This window comes from Phalacrocorax carbo (assembly GCF_963921805.1).
Source record: "Phalacrocorax carbo chromosome W unlocalized genomic scaffold, bPhaCar2.1 SUPER_W_unloc_8, whole genome shotgun sequence".
NCBI classification, from domain to species: Eukaryota; Metazoa; Chordata; class Aves; order Suliformes; family Phalacrocoracidae; genus Phalacrocorax; species Phalacrocorax carbo.
Window position 1 is genome coordinate 56606 of NW_026990259.1, and position 24823 is coordinate 81428.

The 24823-nt window shown below is 45.2% G+C and overlaps 1 protein-coding gene across 2 annotated transcripts in view; it reads left to right on the forward strand.

Moving 5' to 3' along the window:
* Window positions 1–11215: 11215 nt before the first annotated feature.
* LOC104041540 (lamin-B2) overlaps window positions 11216–24823 on the forward strand; it is a 35815-nt gene continuing 22207 nt past the window's right edge. For both annotated transcript variants that reach the window (XM_064440034.1, XM_064440035.1), the window contains exons 1-2: window positions 11216–11489; window positions 22860–22996. In XM_064440034.1, the coding sequence (XP_064296104.1) occupies window positions 11289–11489; window positions 22860–22996 (338 nt within the window). In that variant the 5' untranslated portion in view covers window positions 11216–11288. The remainder of the gene's footprint in view (window positions 11490–22859; window positions 22997–24823) is intronic.

Sequence of the window (24823 nt, forward strand, 5' to 3'; positions counted from 1 at the left end):
TTGCCGTGCAAAGGAATGCCTTAATTTTGTATCCACTTCTGCAATCAGAGGAGCCTCAGCTTTGGTCTTCCTTGTAAGTTGCTCATCACTTCCAAGTGAAAGGGATATGCTTGGGTCAACAACCTTTATTTCTGTCATTGAGAAGCAAATTTCCTGCCTTCCTGTAGGGAACCACATAGAGGAGGACTTCAGTTTCCCCTGCAGCTGCTGTACTGGTGTATCACGTGCTGCTTCTCCTCTGTGCCAGTGCACCTTTCAGTAGGACCACAGTGACTTACCTTCCTTTCCTACTTGCTGCTGTTGCTGGGGATGGAAAGGTTTCACCCTTATCAGGTGGGAAAGGCCATTTACAGCCCTACAGATTTCCCTCAGAATTAGCCACTTTGGACAAATGCAACCACCATTTGAGATATTGCTGCCTTTTACAAGACACCCAATGTTTTGCAGTGGCTGAATGCCATATAGATATGAATGGCTTCCATGGGGATGAGCCCATGCCCGAGTTCCTTGGTGGGTCAGCTGAGTCCCACTACAGGCACAAGGAAGAAGGCTGGATGGTGTGGTTGGGGCAGCGAGGGTGCATTGCCCCTTTGGGCAGCACTGGGAGGCCAGATGAGCTCAGCCCAACCATCAGTCTGTGCTGGTGGGGTCTTAGGCTGTCCCAGCTATGAGGAGCCTCCTGGAGGGAGGCCGAAGCCCATACTGCCATCTCAGTGGAGCCTGTGAGGACCTCAAGGTTCAGGCAGAGGTTTGGAGCTGGCCCTCATTTCTAGGTCAGTGCGTGCTTGCTCCTCCATGCCTTTACCTGGACATGCCATTCTGGAACGGGAGGACCACTGCTCCAGGACTAGGGTGCAGCTCTCAGCAGGGCACAGAAGGGGCTGCCAGCACAGGAGCCAGTGGGGAAGCCCTTGGGGTGCCTAGGTCCCAGCTGTTGAAGGGGAAGGTGGGGTGAGGTGCTCAATCTGTGGCATGAACAAGAGACATGGGCAGCAGTCACAGCCAGCGATCGGGACGATTGCTACAAGCTGCTGTGCCCCATGCGGGTGGATGCTTGTAGGTGCTGCAGGGGACAGACACATGTCCCAGGCGGCAGAGTGCCTGTGTGAAGTATCCTTCACCTCTCTGGCACAGGCTTTACCACAGCCCCAAGGTGATCTGCATGTTTACCTCAGCAAGCCCTGGTGCTTCTGGTTAGAGCAGCTACCTGTGGTTGGACACTGCCTCCCCAGACCTGTCCCACTAAGCAAGGGCATGTCTCTTACCCACCTCAAGAGGGATTTGACGGGCATGCCCCGGTGGAAGTGAGAAGGGCTGCCGAGCATAGAGGCTCCCCTTCATTTCTCCAGTGACACCATTCCAGAGGAGCAGCTGCGTGTGAGCTGGCTCTCAGCTGTGCTGTCTGATTGCACTGTATGCCACCAGACAGCTACGAAGCATTTTTACATGACTGATCACGTGACACAGCATGTTTAGCAAATGCTTAGAGCTCTAACATTTCCCACTCCTTGCTTGCATGGATGGATTACCTGCCCACGCTTTATCCTGGGAGGCTGGGGACATCTGCAGAGTCCAGGGCATACCTGTGACCTCCTGCAGGGCAGGGAGCAGCCACTGGTCACAAAGGTCCTCAGGCCAAAGGAAGCCAGAAAAGCAGCAAGAATGATGCAAGGGTTGAGGAAGATGGGAGGACTGCAAAGGGGGGGTCCTTCCCAAAGCGAGTTCTTTTGGAAGAAGACATACCAACAGGCTAAGGATTGCAGGGACAACTCTGCAAGGCTGTTTCCTGAGGAGAACTCTTTGAATGAAAAAATAAATAGAATTCAAGAAATTTGTGTAAAGACAGAGCAAAGGCAAAGGGCTAAGCAGTCATAGTGCCCATGGGTGGCCCATATGAGTGTAGATCCTTCACACAGGATTTTCTCCTTGTGGGAATCCTGCTTTCTGGTAATGCAGCTAAAGATGTTCAGAGGTTACTGAGGTGCCCAGTCGCTAGACTGGAAAGACTTCTAGCCTGGCTCCTTGCCACATGTAGGGTGGAGGTATTCTCCCCTCTGGCCTCAGGCCAGTCCTGCAGACCCAACCCGTGCCACTGGGAAACTGGGTGGGGTGGCCACTGAACCAGAACCACAGAGTGAGTATCATAAAAATGTATTTTCTTAGCAGGAGAGGCACAGTGGGTGGATAGTGATTTCTATTCTGCAACATGCAGACATGACAGGCTTGCACAGATCAGAGCTTCTGCTCCTCCAGACCAGTACAGACCAGCACGATACAGGCAGGGGAAAGAGGATGCTCACCTCCAGCCATCAGCATGCTGACTCCTGCAAGTGGCGGTTCCTCTACATGATGTCAGCCATGCATGTGGTCCCCTACACAGACACATCACTGACTTAACTCTTTACTGCTTTTTAAATTAAACTGACAGTATAAGCTGCCAATGTCCTCACTAATTGCGTAACCCCACACCAATATCTCTGCCTTCCTCCATACCTGAGGCCATTTAGCAGTTTGCTGTTTCCTAGCACTCGTCGGCCTCCCACTTGAAATGTGTTATAAAAACGCAAACCCAGCAACTGTTGCATAACGGTTTATCAACTGTTTCTTTATTATCCAGCAGATCCCAGATTAATCTCACTGGTTACAGCTGAGCAGAGGCCGGGTCTCACATATCAGGCAGGTGCTTTCAGGTAGACCACTCTCCAAGACAACCACCAAAGGGGTGCTAGACCCCAAGCACGCATCAGGAACACATCCCCATGTGCCATGGGGGTTGCACACATCTGCACTGGGCTGTGTACACTGTGGCAGGGTGATTATGCCTGGGGCTAGCATCTCTGTTAATGGTGTGAGTAAATCCCCAGAGAGTGATGAACCCCTGAGTCATTTATGATGGCAGCATCACAGGCCCCTTCAGAGCACTGTTGACACTACTGAGAGTGACAGAGGCGGACACCATGCTGGTAAACTGAGGCAATCTTTCCTGATGTACTGAGGGAGAACTGGCCTGGTCTCTTTGGTGTATGGAAAGAACTGTCAGCTAGTGAATTCATCTCATTTATTAGTTCTCTGCAGGTTGGGAAGCTCACCACTTTGAACTCACCAGTTATTTCACTGGTTTCCATGGAGTCATATATAATCTTTTACACTCGAGGGAGCTCAGAGGTTCAGTCAGAGCAGGCCCAGGTTTTAAATTCCTGCCCTTGGGTGTGTTACCTACCAAGCAATGACATCTCTCCAGACCCCACTGTGTAATGGCCCCAGCCTTTCCAGTGAGTAGAACTGCATACATACTGCCAAGCCGAAGCTGATTTTCCTTTTACATGCAAGATTTCTGCAGATGCTGTAAAACAAATCAAATCCTACAAAGCTATGATATTCCCATACCCAGAAATTGAGTTTAGCAGTGTTGAGGTAGCCTGCAAATATCTCCATCAACCTAGAGCTTCTCCTCATTTGCTGTAGCTCCTGCTCATTTTCTCCATACAAGCAAATCTCTTTCACAGCTGCCCAAAACATCTTATTCTTGCACCTACCCACCCAGACCCACCCGCAGTGTGCTGGTGGTAGAGAAAGAAGCAACATGATGCTGCTGGCTTTCAAAATTCTGTACACAGCACAGGCTGCAGTGGGCAGGATAAGGCAGAGGCTCTCCTGGTTTGTACAGTCAGGCACCAAACTCAAGACAGCGAATGGCCTCCTGTTGTAGGTTCATGGTTAGTCAGAGCTGTCCCTCATGTTAAGCACATGCAGCTCCAGCACAAGTGCTGACTGAGCCTGTGCTCTGGCACTTCACTGGTGTCACCAGCTGTGGACTGGAAAAATGTTTTCCAGTGAGACAGATGCATTGATAGGACCTGAAAGCCAGGTCCACCAAGCTACTTCATGAAGCTCAAGACATACAGACATTAATGGAGTAATCTTCATGGACATCTTAATTTTGTTGCAAGATAAAGCTTGATAATTTGTAAAATTTGTAAAATACTTTGAGATCTTGGGTGGAGCACGCTCTGGAATTGCAGAAAGCATTCCTTTAATCTCCTTTATTAATCATGTAATATGCACAAGAGAGATTGATCCCATGCACATACCTCTTTATCACCATAGACCTACCTATCTTCTCCCCTCTCACATACATTTACTCTGTAAACTTTACCATTGACAGAGGCTCTGTCTTAAGGAATCTCAGCACTCCCAGATGTACGCAGCGTTTCTCATGTTATGGCGCACGATGGACTAATTATCCTTCAAAGGGGGGCCAAAGATTTCAGCTTTCACTTTTCTTTGCTAAAAGCTGAGCTCTAACACACTGGGAGGTTTTTGTTTAACAGAATAAAATTGAAAACTTAACCCATGCCCAGTGAGACCTTGACAGAGGCTGAGCCAGCCTGGCCAGACATGAGGTACATAACAGGTTACTGCAGCTGCTGGAGGAAAATATGTAAATAGCTCTATGGTGATGGGCACTGAGCCAGCTGCAGTTGGCCTGCAGATTTGAAAATTAGGCGCCAAATGGTTGCTTTGAAAAAAACACTGGGTTTGTTTTCATTAGCGTTTGAGTTCAGTGCCAGGTTTTATATAACAACAGCACGGGGGTGTGAGCACTGCATGCTCCCCTCCCACAGCTCCACTGGAGTAGCAATGATCTAAGTGAGTCTCAGCAGAGCTGGGATTGCTCCTGGCTGATAAAGCAAGCTTTATGAACTCAGAGGAACTTCATTTCAGAGCCAGTCCCCACCCTCTTCCACTACACTGTCCAAACTGCCAAATGGCTAAAAGATTAGGTGCTTGCTTGTATTATGAGGGAATCTGAACTCCACGGAGTGCTGAGAACCTGGGGCTACCTTGGCAGGCTGCATAGGAATCTTTTGTCTTTGGACCCCTAAAAGTATAACTTGAATGAAATTCAGCTCTGCATGTGAAAGTCAGACTCATAATGTTAGAGATTATTCGCCCAATATTTCATTAAAGGTGATATGAATAATCTCTTCCTTGATCTTAGATTAATTTTGCTGTTTAGCTATATAAACAGCAGCTATTTATGCACATGAATGCCCACAGCTCCATCTCCACAGACTCCAGGGCTGCCGGCAGCCTGACTAGAAGGAAATGGTGATATTGTTCCTACCTGGCCACCTCATCTGTTTTCAGTAGTGTTTTCACGGTATTTTATTGCCAAGAAATCTGTCTTCCTGTTACTTTGGAAGAATTCCTGAGCTATGGGGAGCCAGTGAGGGGAAGGCTCAGTAGCTAATGCTACACTACAAAACTTCCTTTGCCTGTTAAAGGCTGTGAATGGGCTGTACTGCAGAAAGCCTCTCCCTTGCCCTTTGTGTTACAGACGTGGCTCTTTTTAGCATGGGGTATTATAAGCAAATCACTGTGTGGAAAAGTGATGAAGCAGAATTTTGAGGAGCCCTGAGCACTGACCCCCCCAGCTTCTTCCTTTGCCACTTCTCTGTTGAGATGGGGGGGAAATACGAGAGGGTTTTTTAAATGAAACTCATTTCTTTCTGGTCACGTGAGACCAGGCTCTGGTTCCAGTACAAGAATCTAAAGGGCTGTCTGGGCCCTCCTGACAACAAAAGTCACTCGCCTTCCTGCCACAAAGGAGTGAACAATCCCAAGCACAGACCTGAATTCTCCTCCCCAGGCTTGGTTAATGCTCCCCTCACTGTGATACAGGTTAAGTTCTGCCTTAGTAAGGAGGTAAATGCTGTAGCAGAATAATATTATTGTTCTAGGCTCTGGCCAAACATTATATGCCTGGAATTAGAAATAAATATGCCCTTTACACGTTACAGCGTGGTGTCTTGTCTTGAAAAAATCCTTGTTCTATGTGCAGTCTGCTGTCTGTTCACTTTAATCCCACAACCATGCACTGTGCTCCTCTGCTCTTTTTTATGTCTCTTAGCAAACTTTCTCATAGCAGATGAGAAAGATCTCAATGATGACACATGGCATAATATTAATTTTCTCTACTTGCTTTCTGTCCTGATGCTGCTGAAAGCAGAATTTTAATAAATGAAAGCTGAAATTCTGGAGCAGAAACCTGTGGTGAGGTATGAGTGCTTCTTCCAGACTTGCAGTCATTGCTAGCAATTTTTAAAGCACTAATCCTGAGCTGGATTGAATTTGGACTGATAGGAAGATGTTCTGTGCTATATGTTCAATCCTTGCCCCTTCCTGAAATTAATGAAAATATCTGAGACAACTGATTAAACATTGACAGGCTGTTCAGAGTGAGATAAGGAACACGAGGCAGAGGGGAAGTTAGGCATCTACAGAAAAGACAGAAGTAAAGACACACAAATAATAAAGTATAGAATGAGAAAGGGGAGGGCATGGCAGCAGCTGCTGAGAAACTCAAGAGTTGAAGTTAGAAATAGCAGTTTAAATCCTGTGTCCCCAGGTTCGTGAAAATGTCAGAGTCATTATGAAATCCCAGACAGCATCAGAAAACTCATTACACCCAACAGTACAGGAAACTGGTCAACAACTGAGAAGATGCTCTGCATCAAAGGATACACGAGATTTTCTTTTGCCTTTATTACATACTGTAGAGCAATCTCTTAATTTATCTGATGGGAGAAGCACTCCAGTGCTAGGCAGAGCCTATCACTGCTGTCTGTGTTAGATCTGACACCTCAAAAATTTATTCTTACCCTTCCCAGACAGCCAGATACATCGCAAGTACCTTTGAGCTAGAGCTCTGACACTAAGCCCGGGGCACTTCCAAGTTCCTGACTTTGCATCAGGGTGAAACATGTACATGCACCAGCCTTCTCCTGTGCTCTGCTTTCCACAAAGAGCAGACCTGGGGGAGTGGGTGAGGCAGGAGCCTTGGTGTGCTCTGAACAGGTTCCCAATCTGAAAAACCCAGGGAACATCGCCATGGCCCTCTGCCACCCCAGTCAGATAAGGCTGGCACATCTCTAGGTTGTCCCTTTTTTAAATACTAAATGACTGTGTCCTGGGCTAACAAATAAATTCTACCTTCTGAAAGCAGAGAGGAAGTTTATTATAAAATTATTTTGGGTAGCACTGAACTGTCAAGGTCCTTAATGAAAAATTAATTGCTAAATATTGAGATGAATGACTGGTTCAATACTAACCTATACCATCAGAGTGATCCAAGAGGACCAGTGTTTGAACAGATGCTAATTCCATGACTAAAACATGCATTGTACCCCCTGTAAAACACAGTTGTCTAGTGGGCTTTCAGCTTTTGCTCTTCCCCTCCCCATCCCACCCCCAAACTGTTTTCTTCTTTTTAGCAGAGGTAGGAAAAGTGAACATACATGTTCAGTTAACAAGGAGAGGAGACCAGTGCCAAGGATGAAAGTGTGCAAGTTTTCCCATTACTGCTAAAGAAAGAGACCTTCTAAAAAAAATGTAGAAAATATTAGGTATTATTCTTGAAGCATATTCCAGGAAGTATATTCAGAAAAAGAGATTTTACTGCAACACAGTTGATATCAGCACTATGAAAACAATGAACTCCTTTTCCAAGTGGCAACCTGTCACAAGTGGAGTCCCCCAGGGATCAATATTGGGCCCAATGTTATTCAATATCTTTATAAGTGATCTGGATAATGGCATCAAGTGTAGCCTGATGAAGTTTGCTGATGACACCAAGTTGAGTGGGGAAGTAGACACTCCAGAAGGGACAGCTGCTCTGCAGGGAGATCTGGTGGGAGGAGTGGGCCAGCAAGAACCTTATGAAGTTCAACAAGGAGAAGCGTAAGGTCATGCACCTGGGAAAACATAATCCAGGAGTGCAGTACAGACTGGGATCCACCTGGCTGGAGAGCAGCTCTGTGGAAAGGGACCTGGGGGTCCTGGTGGACAGAAAGCTCAACATGAGCGAACAGTGTGCTGCTGCGGCCAAGAAGGCCAACAGGATGCTGGGTTGCATCAAAAAGGGCATTGCCAGCAGAGAGAAAGAAGTCATCATCCCACTCTACTCAGCGCTTGTCAGGCCACACCTGGAGTACTGTGTACAGTTCTGGTCCCCTCTATACAAAAAGGATGTGGACAGGCTGGAAGGGGTCCAGAGAAGGGCCACCAAGATGATCAAAGGACTGGGAAGCCTGCCATACGAGGATAGGCTGGGAGAGCTGGGTTTGTTCAGCCTTGAGAAAAGGAGGCTCAGAGGGGATCTCATCACCGTGTACCAGTACTTAAGGGGTAGTTACAAAGAAGATGGAGACTCCCTTTTTACACGGAGTCCCATGGAGAGGACAAGGGGGAATGGACACAAATTGCTCTTGGGGAGATTCTGATTGGACACCAGAGGGAAATTTTTCACACTGAGGACAGTCACCCATTGGAATAATCTCCCCAGGGAAGTGGTTGACTTGGCCACGTTGGACACCTTCAAGAGTCGTCTGGACAGGGTGCTGGGCCATCTTGTCTAGACTGTGCTCTTCCCAGAAAGGTTGGACTAGATGATCTGTGAGGTCCCTTCCAACCTGTGATTCTGTGATTCTGTGAACTGGCAACATTAGAAGGGGAAAAGAGAATCATACCTTTGAAACATTCAAAGTTTCTAAGCCATTTTTAAAAAACCTGACAGACAAAATAATGGGGGAATTTGAGCTAAACTTTATGAGCAAAAGGAATTTACATCTGGATTACATTATCAATCAAAGTTAGGCAAAAGATTTAAAAGAATTCCCAAATTATGACAGATGGGCAGAGTATCACGTCAAATCACAAGAGAAGAAATGAGCTAACCCAAAAATGCTTATGCAGAGGCTTTCAGCATTCCTACAATATTTTTTTCTGGCTTAATATAAACAAAGTTTGTAACTGGTCTTCCACGAATTTGCTGGCGTTGGAAACTGCATGTTGAGAGAGAAAAAGTTCATTCTAAGTGCATGGCTCGATGGTCACATGCATTTTTTTGCTTTCCTTGGGGGAAGGCAGTGATGTTTGAAACGATACAGATTACAGACAGGCAGCTCTGGGAGGAGGCACGGGGATGGGGGATGGAGCCGATCTAGGAGCAGTTGGTTTACAGATTGCAGAAAGGCGCCAAAATTCAAAAAACGCACTGTACTTCAAATCCAGAGACGCGGATGAAAACAGTGAGGAAGGAGGCGGCCCCACGGACTCCTGGGCTGTCCGTAGTCTGGCTCTGTGCCCTGAGTGGGCAGACAGGGCAGGATCTGACCTCCCTGCTGAGCAAAGAGGCCACAGCCCTCTGGGATTTGTAGTCTTTTCTTTCTGCTTCCTTTCCCAGATAAATTCAAGTCAAAACCAACTTGAATTCAGTCAGAAAGCTGAGTTTTGCACCGAGTCGTATATCATATTATCAGATCTCACTGATAAACATCTGATAACAGTGACCTTCAACAGGGAGGTGGTATAAATGCCTACAGAAAGGGCATGTGTAGTGATCTATAGGCTTATTCTCATTTTACCTATCATTAATCAACTCCCTCCAAGTAACCCACTGATCCCCCCGCTTCATGGACTCGGTGTGGAAATCCGTGCCCTCAGCTCCCTGTAGGAGACGGGGTGAGGGAGCCGTCAGTGCTGTCCTAGGAGAGATGATGCCCAAGCCAGGTGGAACGGGCACTGTTGTCTACAGAGGAAGCCACAACAACTCTTTTCATATCGGATGTATATTTTTAAACAAATGCGTTCAGATGCAAACCTACTATTTACATGGGTCAGCAGCTAAAGATACGCAGTGATTGCAAGAGGGACTTAAGCTATTTGCTGACAAGGGTACTGAGTGTCCAGAATTCCTGGATTTATGCTGAGGTTTTCCAGTTTGAGGTATACTTGATATTAGGATCCCAGATCCTCTAACATGAGGATCATCTAGCTTCTATTTTGAGGATAAACCCATTCGCACCTATTTGTTTAGTCTGGCTCCCTAAGTTTATTTTCCTATTTCACGTGTAGTATATTCTCTTTCCTGTTTCTCTGTCTAGATCTGTCCTCCCTCTCATGCACAGCACATTTTTGTGTTATGCTCATGCTGCTTTTTTTCTTTGCTCTCCACATATATAGACAACAAACTTTAAATCTGTTTTTTCTACTTCTCAGGCAGAAAATCTCCCCTTTCTCAGCCTTCCCTGGTAGCCAAAAGGCACAACAGCAGTAAGGGCTTTTCAGCCTCCAGAGTTTTGGGACATGAGGAATTAGCTCATGGGAATGGTAATCCACTTTATACCAGTTAATGCACAAGAATTGATAGAAGTTGGGGTATACTCAGTAAAAATATGTTTTGGGAAAAATAATACTCCAAATCTTTAGGAAGGGAGAACTTCCCAGTGGATTTTAGTTTGTACAAAATTTGGCTGCATCCCTGGGACTGGAAAATTATTTCAGGATAGCTTCCTCCTTGAATGGCCTGATTGGAGATTGGGAGGCATTGCAACATCTCAGAAAAACTTCAGAAGAAATTTGTAAAATCTACAAAACAGCACTCCTAAAAATTCACCCATGGAAATGGCCGATTGACATTTTTTCTGAGACTCTCCACCCCCAATTTAAGCAAACAGCAGGTCCCTGGCCTATAAAACTTCAGTGCTAACAGCAAAGAACGGCAAATTCACAAACAGCTCAGACCAGGGTTATATAACAATGTTGTAGATAACTAATGTGAAAATATATCCTATAGGAGAAATGCTACACAAGTTTCAATAAAACTGTGACCACCATGGCATCCCTTCTAGTCAGCATGCCTCTGCTGGGGTACGATGGTGGCTGGTGGTTTAGTAGGTTTGGTGAGACCAGGGTGGCCGGTGGGTCAGGTGAGTTTGGTGAGCCCGGGGCTTACGGCCAGCCTTGCGCTCTGGAAGGGTGGGGGGCGTGCTGTGAGCTGGGACCCGCGGGGGAATCCGCACCCACCAACACCTGAGTGGTGGCTCTGGCTGCCAGCGGGACTGCTGACAGGTGAGGAGTGTGTGAGGAACAATCCTGGTGGGTAGCTCTGGTCCCTCCGGGTTTTATTACGATCTTTTAAGATCGGCTTCCTGCGCTGACACTCACAACAGCCTAATTTTGTATTTTAATACGCGGCACAAGCCACGCTTTTGGATGAGGAGCAGACTCGGGCCCGCCAGGCGTCGGGGAGCCCACAAAATGGCGGGCGGGCGGGCGGGCGGGACTGCGCCTCCCAGCGTGCCCTGCGGCGCGGTGATCTTGGCGCCGAGACTTCATTTCCCAGGCGGCGCTGCGGCAGGGGAGGTGATGCCCGCCATTTTACCGCTCCCTCCTCCCCCGGTGCGGCTGGATTGAATGAGCCCGCTGCCTGCGAATTGAGCGCCATGTCAGGCACCCCGAGCCGTGGCACCCCCGGCGGGACCCCGCTGTCGCCGACTCGCATCTCCCGCATGCAGGAGAAGGAGGAGCTGCGGCAGCTCAATGACCGCCTGGCCGTTTATATCGACCGTGTGCGCGCGCTGGAGCTGGAGAATGACCGGCTGCTGCTGAAGATCTCCGAGAAGGAGGAGGTCACCACCCGGGAGGTACGGCCCGGGGCGACCTGCTGGCCCTCGCCCGGGTCTCCGGGGCGGGCGGGCGAGCGGCGGCTGCCCGTGGGAGGCGTTTCCCCCGCTCCGTCCCGAGGAGGGGGTCCGCGGCCCAGGGGCTCGGCCGAACTGTTCCCGTGCAGCGCCTCCGCCCGGCGTGGGGTGCACTGTGGCGGCCCTGGGCTCGGCGGCGCCATGTGCGGCCCGCCGCGCCGTTCCCGCCTAGCTCCGGCCTCGGGGCGAAGGTCGCCCCGGGGCGGTGGGTTCTGGCCGTGCCTGGCAGTTGGGCTGGGGGCTGAGGGCGAGAGCTGCGGGGGCAGGGCGGAGCTGAGGGCGGGCTGGAGGGGCGCTGTGGAGATCCAGCGCCTGCCTGTGTGGCCCCTCGGGGGGCTGTTAGGGTCTCTCTGGCCGTGGTGGTGGGCTGTTGGTGACACGTTCAAGGTGGCTCAGGCCGGGGTCGTCACCGAGTGAAAAATCGGACACCTGGAAGGGCGCCGGTGGCGGGAGCAGGCCGGGAAGCGGCTCCGGGTGGCGGGGCGAGTGCGGCGCCGCTCCCGCGGTCGCGTGGCGGGCGCAGTCGCACACTCCCCGGTGTGTTTCGGCCCCGGGGGGCTTGCGGCACTGAATACCGTTCTCGGGGTCCTCTGGGTCTTCGTGCAGGTCTCAGCCGCTGTGGGCTGGTTCTTTGCTGTAGTTTGTAGTCTGTTCCTCGTGCAGACTGAGCCTTCTTGGTGTACTGGACCCCATGCTGAGCACATGCGTCCTGTGAATTGTAGCAACCTGAACGTTACTTTACTGCCCCTATCCTGACGGTTGATGCGATGAGATGAAAAATTTGAAAAGGTTTTGACTAACTTTGCTTCTCACCGGAGAAAATCTTTCCTAGTCTCTGTAAATGCCAGGAATCAAATCCTTGTAGCGTGAACTACTCCGATCTGCTTCCTGTGGTCTTGGAGGCAAAACTGGCTGATCCTTTTTCCTAAGCCACGTTTTGCTCTTCCTTTTTCTGTTGTATCTGCTTTCCCCCAGGACTCTACTTCCCTTGTGGAGGAAGGGTGTAGTCAGTGACACAGCTGGGGACAGTCCCACCCATCCTATACCAGCCCAAATCCCCTCTACTCCATCTCTTGGAGGCAGTCTGCAAGATGAGGTGTCCCACCTCTGAGATGAAATTAAATTTGTGTGGAAAACCTGTAGGTAATAGCCTTTACTGTAACTTGTGTGATGCAATCGATTTCTGTGCCACTGTGTAGGCTTGTTGGTGCTTTTTTTAATTCCTCTTTAAGGGTCTGGTTTGATGATGCTAGGGATGGTGGGAGGAAGGTTTGAATTAATTTAGTTTAAGCAGACCAGATATGGTAGTGTCTTGTTTTGGGAGTGGTTGGCCTACCTGCGATTAGTGTACACCCAGGATTGAAGTACCTTTAAAGTCCCTTTGTTACCATGTAATGATATATGATAACTTCCATGTTTTCAAAATAACTAGATATTTCTAAATGTAAAACATGCCTATATCACTTGTCCTGTGTAGAACCATGCTATAAACAAAGTAACTATGTCTGGTTCAGGGAGGTTCTGAGTTGTAGATTGCTGGCAGCTAGAAGGAGTATGCATTTTAAATGTAGGAGGCAGAACATAATTCTATTGACAGTACACATATAATGAGTAAGCACAGGAGAAGCAGAAAACAGGTATAATACCATTATATTTTTTTAATATGAACATAAACCAACTCTTAATAGCAGTTCTGTGTGTTATCAGTTCTGGAAAAATACTTCTGATATTCTGAATAATCAGAAAATAAACTTGAGGATTTTGATACAAATACTTTGCTTGCTTTGCCCTTGAGCTTTCCCTCACTTTTCCTTCAGACTTCAAAAAAACCTCGTAAGTCTTAGACATACTCTAACAAACTTTGTCAGAATTCCTCAAGCTCTTCTTTGACACATCAGAGACAATTTAAGATACTTTAGCTGGTCTCTGGACCATGTTTATTAAATGCTTCTGCCGTTCCTTCAGAACAGCGTATTTATTCTTTACATATGTCCAGAAAAGGAGACTTTGTAGTCTTACTGCTTTGATGCAGGATAGTGTGCAGTAGTTTAGGACTGTGGGAGCAGTAAAACTTCAGATGGCTGTCAGAATTTGGGTTTGCCAGAATGGGAGAATCCTGTCCTTTCACTTTCAGGATCAATCTAGTAAACCAAATTTTCTGCTGACAATTCAGTTTTCTTGTTACATTGTTAGAATTCATGTTCAAAAAATTATTAGGCTCAGCATGAAATAAGATATTAATTAAAAATAAACCCTCCAAACCCCTCAAAAAACCAAACAATACCCAAAGCAACTCTAACTTCTGTGTAGAAGCACAGTTCACCGTAGCCCAGTGATATTGGCATGCTGTTCTGGGTACATCATTATATCCTTATATTAGCTCTACCTGCTTAAAATAGACTATTTTCTTTTCCCAGGGTGTTCAAGATGAAAATTCCCCATGGCTGTCCTCAACTGTGTGTAAATTTGACTCTGATTTTTGTAAGCTGTCTAAATATTCTAATATTTTTGGCTTATCTCTGGTAGTGGCAGGGAATATCATCTGCTGCTGTGGTAGATGGAATGATGCATGTTGTGGGATGGCAAGCAAGAGTTGACTGCTCATGGTGAGCTCTACGTTAACACCTGGGACTTTTGCCTTGAGACCAGGTGATGGGCCCATAATCCAAGGCAAATGGGAGGCTGAGGATTGCTATGACAAGCAGCAGCCAAGAGCATGGTATCATGAGAGAGATGTTTGTCCCTTGCTTGCCACTCCAGTGTCCCACAGTGACCATGGGTGAGATCATTAATAACATCTCTTCCCCCACCCCTGTGTGCATGGGACCAAAGGGTTGGTGTTTCTGGTCTTGTTCTCAAAGCTCAGGTTTAGGGGAATATCTTCTAGATGAGAGAAGTTCTGCTGATGCTGTTTAGGCAAGGACCATAGTCACTGCTCTGCTAGAGGCTCTTTAATTATCAGCTCATCAGGATGTTCTTTTCCCTTGTTGCTTTAATCACCAATCTGCAGAAGATGGAAGAAAGCAGCCTCTTTGCCCTCCTCTGTTGGGCAATCTCCTTAGTTTTACAGACGGCTGCATCGTGGTGTTGGAACAAAAGAACTCCTGTTGCTCTTTTTGAGGAACACAGGGCTGCCACCTCTTAACAGTAGAAAAAGGAACTTTGCAGAAGTTGAGATTCATCTCTAGCCCTCTACTAATGATAGCCCTTTCCCCTGCTTTTCCTAACCCTGTCCAATGCTGTTCTGTCTCTACTTGTATGCAGTATAGGCCTCTAGATAAATTAAAATGTATTTGTCTGTGGGCTTACTATATACAAAAAAAATATTTTGCCTTTGTAGCTGGGGGAACCTATAATTGTCCTCATTCTTTCTCTGTTTGCTCTCTTGCATGAGTCCCCTTGTGTAGCTTAGCTTGTGACAGAAGAGAAATTTAGCTCATCCCCTTGTTTTTCTACCTCCCTAGTATATGACTAATGCTGTTCTCCCTGTGTTGGGGTCACTGTTACAGTAACCTAATTTGTGAGGCTGGGAAGGGGAATACTGGAAGGGCCTAAGAGGAAGAGAGTTCTAGAGCTCTCCTCAATTCCCTTTCTACTAACTCTCTGCCCTCCCCTGCGGTGCTTATGATTGCAGCCTCTCATGATGTGCATGAGAGGGGTTACTACACTGTTCTGAGGACATCCTGCTGTTCTCTCCCACAGAAAGGAGAAGTAGGGAGAAAAAGAGAAGATCCCTGAGAGCCTCAGCTACTAACAGCAATTTCCCTTGTGACAAAAGCAGTATCTACAGTGGGTTCCCTCTTCACCTGTGTCTTCCCAGCTCAGTGGGTGTGATTACAGGTGGCTGCAGTCTTGTATGTCACAGCCATCAGAACATTCACTGTGGTCTCACCTGGTCTCCATTTATCTGCCAGTACTGTGGCTACCATGCCCTTCACATGCACCATATGTAGTAACCAGAGCTACTGTTGTGACCAGGATATTGGGGTCTGGTGTTGCCTAGTTGCCACCTGCAAAATACATGTTCAGATGCTGCTGTGGATGGTGGGTCACTCAAGAGTTGTAGTGTCCAGGATATGGAGTTAAATGGTCTTCTGGCACTATAGATATCATCTGGGAGGTGATGGTGGTGATACGCAACACACATCTTCGTTGTTCTTGAGAGCTTGATTGATATTCTTGGTAAGTCTGAGCCATAGCTGACTGGCAGTCCTTTGTTAATCTATAACTGGGTGTATAAGAACATATTGAGCCATACCTCGTGGGAATACACTTACGTTTTGCATATTAATGCATATTGAGATTAACGTTTCATCACCAAATTTGTCCTTGTGGTTGGATGGGGCATGCTTCTTGCCTTCTTGGCATGTTCCCTGTGTCTCCATTAAGTGATGTCTTGCAGCTTCACTCAAGTGATTGCTATCAGAGGGTCTGTGTTCGTCTATCCTTGAACCACTGCACAGTGAGCTTTGAGTGCTCCCAGCAGAAGTTGGTAGGTTAAAGAGCATTCAGCAGTCCTGCCTTCCAGATTGTGCTATGGAAACAACTCTGTTTTCTTGTTCTCCACATGCTCTAGTTCTTGTCCCCTGTGTTGCCCAGTTAAAAACTTGCAGGCTCTTTTGCCAGCAAAAGAGGAAAAAAGTGAAAGCACAGTTGTAGTGCAGTTCATAGGGTGTTCAACTTGGCCTCTGTGCAGGAAGAGTTAGGCTTGGGTGCATGTTGATGTGGATCAGGCTGCAGCCTGTCTTCTGATTCCTGCTGAACTCTGTTTTGAGGTTTTAGCTTTATTTCTTCCATCACCTTCAGATGGGGGGGGCTACATTTTTCAGAGTGGAGGGACCCATTTGCTGGCCTAACCTGTCATCTGGGGAGGATTGGCAACTGCTTTAAAGAGACAGGATCCACCTGAATAAGTAGGGCAAATGTATCTTTGACAACAGAGCTGGTCAACCTGCTAAGAACAACTTTAAACTGGGAATGATGGGGGAGGGAGAGATTCCTTTTGAGAAAGATCAGGTGAGGAAGTAGTGGATGGGGTAAGCAAGCAAAAGCCTGGGATTATGGGAACAGAAAAAGGATGAAATGGAAACACCCCAAGCATGTAAAGAAGGAATGCCTACAGAACAGTGTTGTGGGGAAGCTCTTCTGCCCTTTCTGGGGAATCATCTCTGAAGGGCCTGCAACACTAATGTGTGCAGCATGGGGAACAAATGGGGGAATGAAAAGTCCGTGAGCAGTTACAGAACTATGACCTCATTGGGAGGAGAGATAGCTCTCGTGTCTAGAGTGCTATGACAGATGGATACAGGCTTTTCAGGAAGGTGAGGAGGGGGAGTTGCCCTTTATGTGAGAGAGCAGTGGGAATGCCTGCAGCTCTGCCTGAGGACAGATTATGAGCTAGCTGAGAGCTTGGTCAGGCTTAGCGGGCAGACCAAGATGGGTGACATTGTGGTATGTCTGCTATGTACGTATAAGCAGGACCACAACCCTGAATATCAGGAGAGTAGACTTTAGCCTCTTCAGGGTTCTGCTTGGAAGAATCCCATGGGTTACAGCCCTGGAGAAAAAAGGGGTCCATGAGCATTGCGTTGATATTCAAGGATAACCTCTTCCAAGCTGAAGACTGGTCGATCCCAACGATCAGGAAATGGAGCAAAGGTGGCAGGAAACCTGTATGGATGAGCAAGGAGGTCCTGACTGAACTCAGGAAAGCTGATGTGCTCTATGCCTTCTTGTGGTTTGACCAGCCTTCAGGAATCCCAGGCCCCTGAGACCAGAGAGAAAGTCTGGTGCAAGGAAGACTTCCTCTTGGTAGAGGAGGATCAGGATAAGGAACATCTAAACAAACTGGACATAAGTCCATGGGACCTGATGGGTTGCACCCATGAGTGCGAAGGGAACTGGCTGACATAATTGTGAGGCTACTCTCAGTTATCTTTGAAAGATCATGATGATTAGGAGAGGTTCCTGAAGATTGGAAGAAAGCTAATGTCATGCCTGTCTTCAGGAGGGTCAAGAAGGAAGATCCAGGGAGCTACAGTCCAATTAACCTCACCTCAGTTCTGGTGAACTCAGTTCAGGTGATGTCTCTGTGTCTTTTTTTCTTCTCCGTGCCTGCTTGGACTCTGCGTGGCCTCTGTAGGACCCTTTGGTGGGGGATATTGTTCAAGCCTTTTGGGAGTCCAGGCAGACTGGCTTAGCTCAATATCCCTTTTCTGAATGCATGTTGACTTTTCAAACCCTTGTTCATGTGCTTGTTCACTTGTCTGCTGCTTTCCTTTAAAGAAAGCCATACTGTGTGACTCTGTTTTCTCCACTTTGTTGTGCTTATACAAGTATCCACTACTACTTGTCTGTGTTTAGTAGAATTGTCTTGAATACCTCCTCCCTGGTTGACTGAGCAAGTCCAGTAGATTGTGAAACTTTTATTTTGCACAAGTTCTTTTGATTCTTCCTCAGTATGACTCCTACTCGTGGGCCCTGTAATTCTGTTCCTCGGGTTAATGTCTGCTGTACTGCCATGAACTTCAGAGTTTAGAGACAGGTAGTTCCTGTTTTAGAAAATTGGATGGCATGAGCCATCTTCTAATTCTCTAGTACAAAGTGGACTCTAAATGAGAGCTTAAATAACTTGATGATTTAGTTCAAAAAGTGGGCTTTAGAAAGCTGTTCATACTTTCATTTAGAAAGTGATAGCTTGTTACTGCTTGTTTTGTTCTGTTCTATGCAATGCTATTCCACTGATGCTTAAGAATCCTCTAGTGCAACTGTAAGTGTAAAAAACAAAACAAAACAAAAAACCCAAAACACAACAAAACAAACCAAAAGGTATGTTCTCACTGCGGTTTTTTTAGGTGGTGGTTCTACATAAACTGGTCAGCTTGGGGCCATAGACTCTCATGTATGCCTCATGCCTTTTTCCATGAGCAGAGCAAGATAATTGCTTTCTACACCATTCATGAGTTGTTCTTTAAACTTTGTTTTTTGGCTTGCCATGCTGTATTGTGATTAACAGAAGTCACGATCAATTCATTTTTCTTGTCTGTGTATGACCTCAGCCTTTTGAACAATGCTTTACTATGTCTCATCCTCGTTTTGGTCATCTTAAAATATTTTGTATATGTGATCTCTTTAGTTTACAATGGTGTCTTTATACAATATCTTGCTTTCTAGAAAGATTTTATTCTTAACTTTTTAAAATTTGTTTTAACAAATACCTCGGTACTCCCCAGTTGCCATGCTGAAACAATTGCAGCAGTCATTGATATATTTTTTTTTTTTTGGCCTTCTCTTGCGTCTGCAAGGATGCTGAAACCAAGTCAACTGATGTTCTTGACAGTATCTTGGCAAATCTTCTATGTGCTCCTGAGAACCAGGTGAAGAGTTCCGTTCTCTTGTTGCTTCCTGGATTAGCCATTCCATGCCACTCACTACTAGTGTATGAAAATATAGCTCAGGTATCACCTTCTGGACCACAATTTGGGCTAAATGAAACCTGTTAGAATTACTGTATTTCTGGCTCTCTGATCTCCTGTAATGTCCCTGTTTTCCTTTGTAGCTGGTGGTCAGTAATCACTGTGTAAATCAGTGTTGTTCTGAATGATGCTTGCATTTCTCTTAACCTATTTTAAAAAATCTAGAGCCTGGAAAAAGTGTGTAAGTAAAAGGTGACAAAGATGAGCAGAGCAGCAGAACAACTTGTGACCAGGAGCAAATCTGGAAAAGAGATAAGATACCTGAGGTCTCTAAGTCACAAGTCCAAACAGAGCTCTGTCTATGAAGCAAATATTCAGCATTTCTTACAACACAATCTAAAGGCATGAAACGAAATTATCAAGCAGTAGGTTTTAATCCACCAGTTGTCCTTGCATGATGCTCTCTGTTGTGGAAACTGAAAGCTAAACAGATTTACAAAAGGATTAGACAAATTAACAGTATTCGGTGACTGCTGGTTTTTGGTGCCTGGAAGCAATTTTTGGCTCAGATTTTTTTTTTCTTCAGCTTTTAGAAGCTGGGAGTTTAAGTGTTGAATCAGTGTGTTTGGCTCATTCTCTGTACTTTCTCCCTTCAGCATTTGCTGCCAGCTGCTGTTCTTACTGGCTTATGCTGGAAGGATTGGCATAGGCTTCAAGGATGAGTTTGTATCTTTCTCATATGTGGGGAGCAGGAGACAATCAGTTGTGGTAACCCAAACAAAATGATGAGGAACAACAAATGAAGGAAGGAATTTGAATTGATAGATTCTACAGGTAGAAGATGGCAAAACCTGTCTGACCATGTCTTCCATCTTCTCTTGCATCCAGTATTCTTTGGAAGTGTTCAAGGACAGGTACACACTGTCTGGTGGCACTCTGCTCAGAGATTTGATCAGCCAAAGAACCAGGAATGGGCTTCACAGTTGCCAGATGCATTTATTCAAAGTCCTTCTCTTGTTGCTGTGGATGCTGGCTGTTGTTCCTATTGACTTTGTGTGTGTGTGTGTGTGTGTGTGTGTGTGTCCCCAGAAGGGGCATGTGAGGCTTGTCCTAGGAGGTCCTGCTTTGGTTTAACAGCACCTTTTTAAGAATGTCTGGAAGTGTCACTGTACTAGAGACCAAACTGAGTAGCAAATGTAAAGTGGTTTAAAAAAGGGAGTAGGCAGAAGAGTGTCTGCAGAGTCAAAACAAAGCAAAATCATAGGTGTATGCTAAAAAGAGTCACTTTTGGGATCATACTTCTCTGGAGACTTTCATACAGTCAGACTCTAAGTTAAGTTCCTTCCACCAGAACAGAGTTTGAGGAGTGACAATTTCAGGGAACAAAAATACAGAATTTCTCTCAGTGCTGGGGTAGAAGGTGCTTTCAGTGAATAAATGTCTTGGGCTAGAAGTGTAGTCAAGTACATAATACCAGGCTAGTTCAGCTAAGCTGGCACTACTTACTTTCCTTTGAGCCTGCTGCTGTGTTTGGTTCTCCTCAGCTTGACCAGTGCTGAAAATAAAAAAAGGTGCTATTTTTTATGATCTAGAAAGACCATCTTGAACTGTCCTCCAGTTCAGTTTGATAATTAAAACTTCTATCAATGTTGTCATGAATCCATATTCTTTTTGCATCCTTTTGTTAGAGTTCTGGCGAGGGTTTGTTTTTTTGGGTGTGGTGTGTGTTTTGCAGTGATTGAAGGTGTTGCTGCTCCCAGCTGTCTGCTGCCTCCCTGTGCTGGAAGCTGCAATGTGTCCTTATGTCTCAGTTATTTCTGTCTGCTCAGTGCATTAGCTTAAAATTCTAATGAAAGTGGCTTTTTTGACTAACACTTTGGACTGTGAATTGGACCTGTGTGTTTCCTTCTCATGCTTGTTACTGGAATAGGAGTAGAGAAGAGGTTAACATGCTGCAGGAGAAAAACACATACTCAGCTACCACAACCGGTTATGCTGTGAATGAATCAGTCCTTTCTAATTAAGTAGTCTCTGGTTCTCTTTACCAACAGGTTCTGAAACTGCTTTCATCATGCAAATTTTGGCTCCATCTAGCCATATTCTCTACACAGCAATTGCATTAAGTGTTTAGTCTCTGAGACTATTGTTGTTTTGGTGTTGTTAAGCTCTGTATTGTTGGTAATGCCTCAAAAGTGTAAATAATTTACTGTAAGTATCACACAGTAACACCTCTTTGTGACAGTATTCACAAAAACCTAGGGGAAAAGGCTTTCTTCCTTTGTACCTCAATATGCAATTCCAGTTTATGCCCTGGAGTACTGGGAAGAGATTTGTCCTTGTGTCCTGCACTGTGATTTAGTGTGTGTCTCTGAACCTATACCAATACAGCCCCAAGTTCCTGGTAGATGTCCTAGGGCAAGGATTTTGGCACATGTCAGAGTTGAAGGGCAGATGGTCTAAAGAAGGGCTGCCATTAGAGAAGGAGCATTGTAGGTGCAATACCTGATGGTGCAGAATCAGTGCTTGGCCTTTGGGCGATTGTATTTTGTATTGCAATTTGCAAATACTGTATTTTCACTCAAGGGTCATCCATAATGAAAGGCTTTACAGACTTAAAATCTCCAGTTTCTTCTTGGCGTTGTAGAGTGTGGTATGAATGAGTTTAGCATAGTCATGGTACACTGCTTTGTAGAACTTCCTAAGTTTTGTAACTGATAATACAGAGTTGTATTGGCTTGTGCCCTAAACAACCTATGGCTATCACTATGGAGAAGGAAAAAACCCAAACAAACCCCAAACCAAAACCTAAGCTGAATAAAGCTTGAAAGAATTAATTCCTTAAAAGAAGTAAGATAGCATGGATGTATGGACAGCCAACTCATTTCTGGTATGTGGTATGCTTGTCAACTAAGGCTTCTCAGCCCTCATACTGTCATATTTTAGTTAATTTCAGAAGTTTTATGAGAATATAGTCTATCAGGATCTTAATTATATCCTGACTGCATTTAATCAGTCTATTTGACGATCAGATGGTTGAGTCTGTCTTTGGTGCTGCTCTGATGTTGAAATAGGCACTCCTAGGAATAGCAGTTTGCTTTCTTGTTTCTACATTTTATGCTTTGTTATGAAATTTCTCTTCCTAAAGTTGGTACATTCTGCTTTTGGCTCTTCTCACTTCCTGATTGCTCTGTTTCTGAATTTTTGCTTCTGTTCAAAACCTGTTTCTGAATCTTATATGGTCTTGACATTTTATCTGTCTTTTATACCTTACAAATAAAAAAAAAAGGTGTGGAAGACTTTGAGGTGCCTTGCTGCAGTCTGAATAGCTGATTATGTGATATATTGAGTTGGGACAGGGAGAAGTCTGTAGGTCCTTATCATCTGATGTAGAGAACAGGAGTGGAAGCAGTTCACATTTCTGTAGTTCATCTAGTTTCAGATTCTTTTTAGCTTTATAGTGCAAGAGCAGCAGAGTCAAATTGGGCCTTGGACCTGTATTCAACAAGTCTATCACCACTTACCTTTAAGTGATATTACTGTTTTTAAAAAAAAAAATCTCCTAAAGCATCAGTATTGGAAATAAGAGCAAATAAGATCTGATTGTAGGGTGTACCGATCTGCTTCAATTTACCTCTTTGGAAGGCTTGCACACTTCAAACATAGTATGTTTTGTTGTGTTCCACTGGGAATAAAAATTAAATCTTGTCCTTGGGACTAGATGATGTCTAATTGTAGGTGCCTGTTAATTGCAAATGTTTGATAGGGAATGTTCTTAAACAACAGAAATCATGTCATATACCCTTTTTTCAAAGAAAGCTTTGTGAAACCTGGTGCTGTGTTTCAGTTCTTTGATAGTCTTTGAGATGGTGTCATATCTGGATACTTTTTTTCCCCTTAGGTGAGTGGAATCAAGAGTCTCTATGAGTCTGAACTGGCTGATGCTCGAAGAGTTCTGGATGAAACAGCCAAAGAGAGGGCAAGATTACAGATTGAAATAGGGAAACTGAGAGCAGAACTTGAGGAGTTCAATAAAAGGTAAGGAAAGCCCTGCATGATATTTTTTTTTTATTAAAATGGGCACTATTTGCAGTGGGAATGATACTATTGATGCTTCTTAAAATGCCTTTTGGAAGCATTGCAGATCAGTGAGAAGATCCAGGCTTGTCAGAGGGAAGTTCCTTAGGTTGCTGGTACAGCTAGTCAGAGCAGATAGTCCAACCAGTATATATACTGAAATGTATTTGTAGATATAAGATTAATATACTGTGATTTGAGCAATTCGGACATTAGAGGCTGAAACAATCAGTTGTGCCTGCTTCTGTCCTATTGTACCTCTCCTTTTGTGAGCATGCACATGTGCAGCTGTTTGGTAAACTGGATTGAGCAACTTTTCTAGATGAAAATTGACCCATCCAAAGAAGGCTAATATTTAAATATTATCAGTTTTATTGTCTGGTTCACTGTATTGACTGATGGCAGAAATGAAGGAAAAGGGTGGCCCTGAGCAATTTGGGAATATGGAAGCAGTGTTGCCTTAAACACATGAAGCTACAAAGTAAGTGTGCTGGAAAAAGACCTTGTACTGACTACACTTTTAAAAACTGCTGTTCAGTTTACATCAAAAAGAACTGGCCTAACTGGCTGTTGAAGTTATTTCTATTCCCACTAGGGAGTTTTTGTAATAAAAAACTGTTTAGCAGTTGAAACTTCATTTTAAAATGAATATATGTGGTGGGAAAATTATTTTTTGCTTCTGATTGAATTTTGGTACCTATTTTAGTAGATAAGATTTGGGAGATATTTTTCCTGAGCGTGTCAGTATGTACATCACCTGTATACGGATGTTGTTGGCCATAAAATTGCTTTTAATCCAACAGTGCCAGAACAGGCCTACTGTAAGTCTCCCATCTCCCTTCATTTGCATCTCAGTGGTTATAAAAGAAATTGTTTCCCTCCCCTGTGTTTTTTCTGACTAGCTAGTTGATTCATGATGAAGTATTTCTTGTTTTCACTGTAAATTTTGCTGTATCCCTGGATCTTCGTTTTCTGTGTTGGGCCTTCTTGTTAAAGTCAGCCATTGGAGATATTTTGTGGACTTTGCCCCTAAAATAACTGTCCAAATATAAAATAGCTATAGAGTAAGCATCTCTATTTGCATAAGTTGCTGTAAAGCCTATTGAACTCGGTGCACAGTTCATGCCAGATGATATGCCTGCATGTGTTCAGATGGCCTGTGCGTTAAAGTGTATGGACTCAGTTAGCTAGGCCTTTGTTAACCATAAGAAGACCCTCTGGTAACCAGGTCAGATGTAAACCCCTAAAGTTAAGTGAGATTAGTACTGCCCAGCCCAGGAAGTGATAGAGATGATATTTTCCCTTGGGTCATCATCTCCCTTGCCCTTTGTTTGGACAGTTGAGTTGCCCCTTACCAGTCACTTAAATGATGGTTAATTCTGCCAGATGAATTTCAAAATTTTTTGTTTTCTGAGATAGACTAAATATGAGGAAAATATACCTGGTTTTCTCTCTACTCCTATGAACTGTAAGAACAGAATTGAACTTGTCCTTGGCTTGAAAGTTTCTCTACCAGATTGCTTCTAGTCCCTTGAGACATTTGTAATGTACTTGGAGTGTTCTTAGGGTGCCTAGCCTGGGCCATGTGGAGAGTTATGCTTGTGACATGGCCAGATTTTAAATGTGATTCTTGCAAACACAGCTTTAAAAAGTCTGTTTGCCTGGTTTGCACAGTGTCCACTTGACACCTAGCTCATGACTGAAGTCCTTCCTGCCCATGCTAACAGTCAGATGGTGCTTCTCACAGGCCAAGCTTGCTTCAGTGCTTCGAGAGCTGTGTGTAGTGTA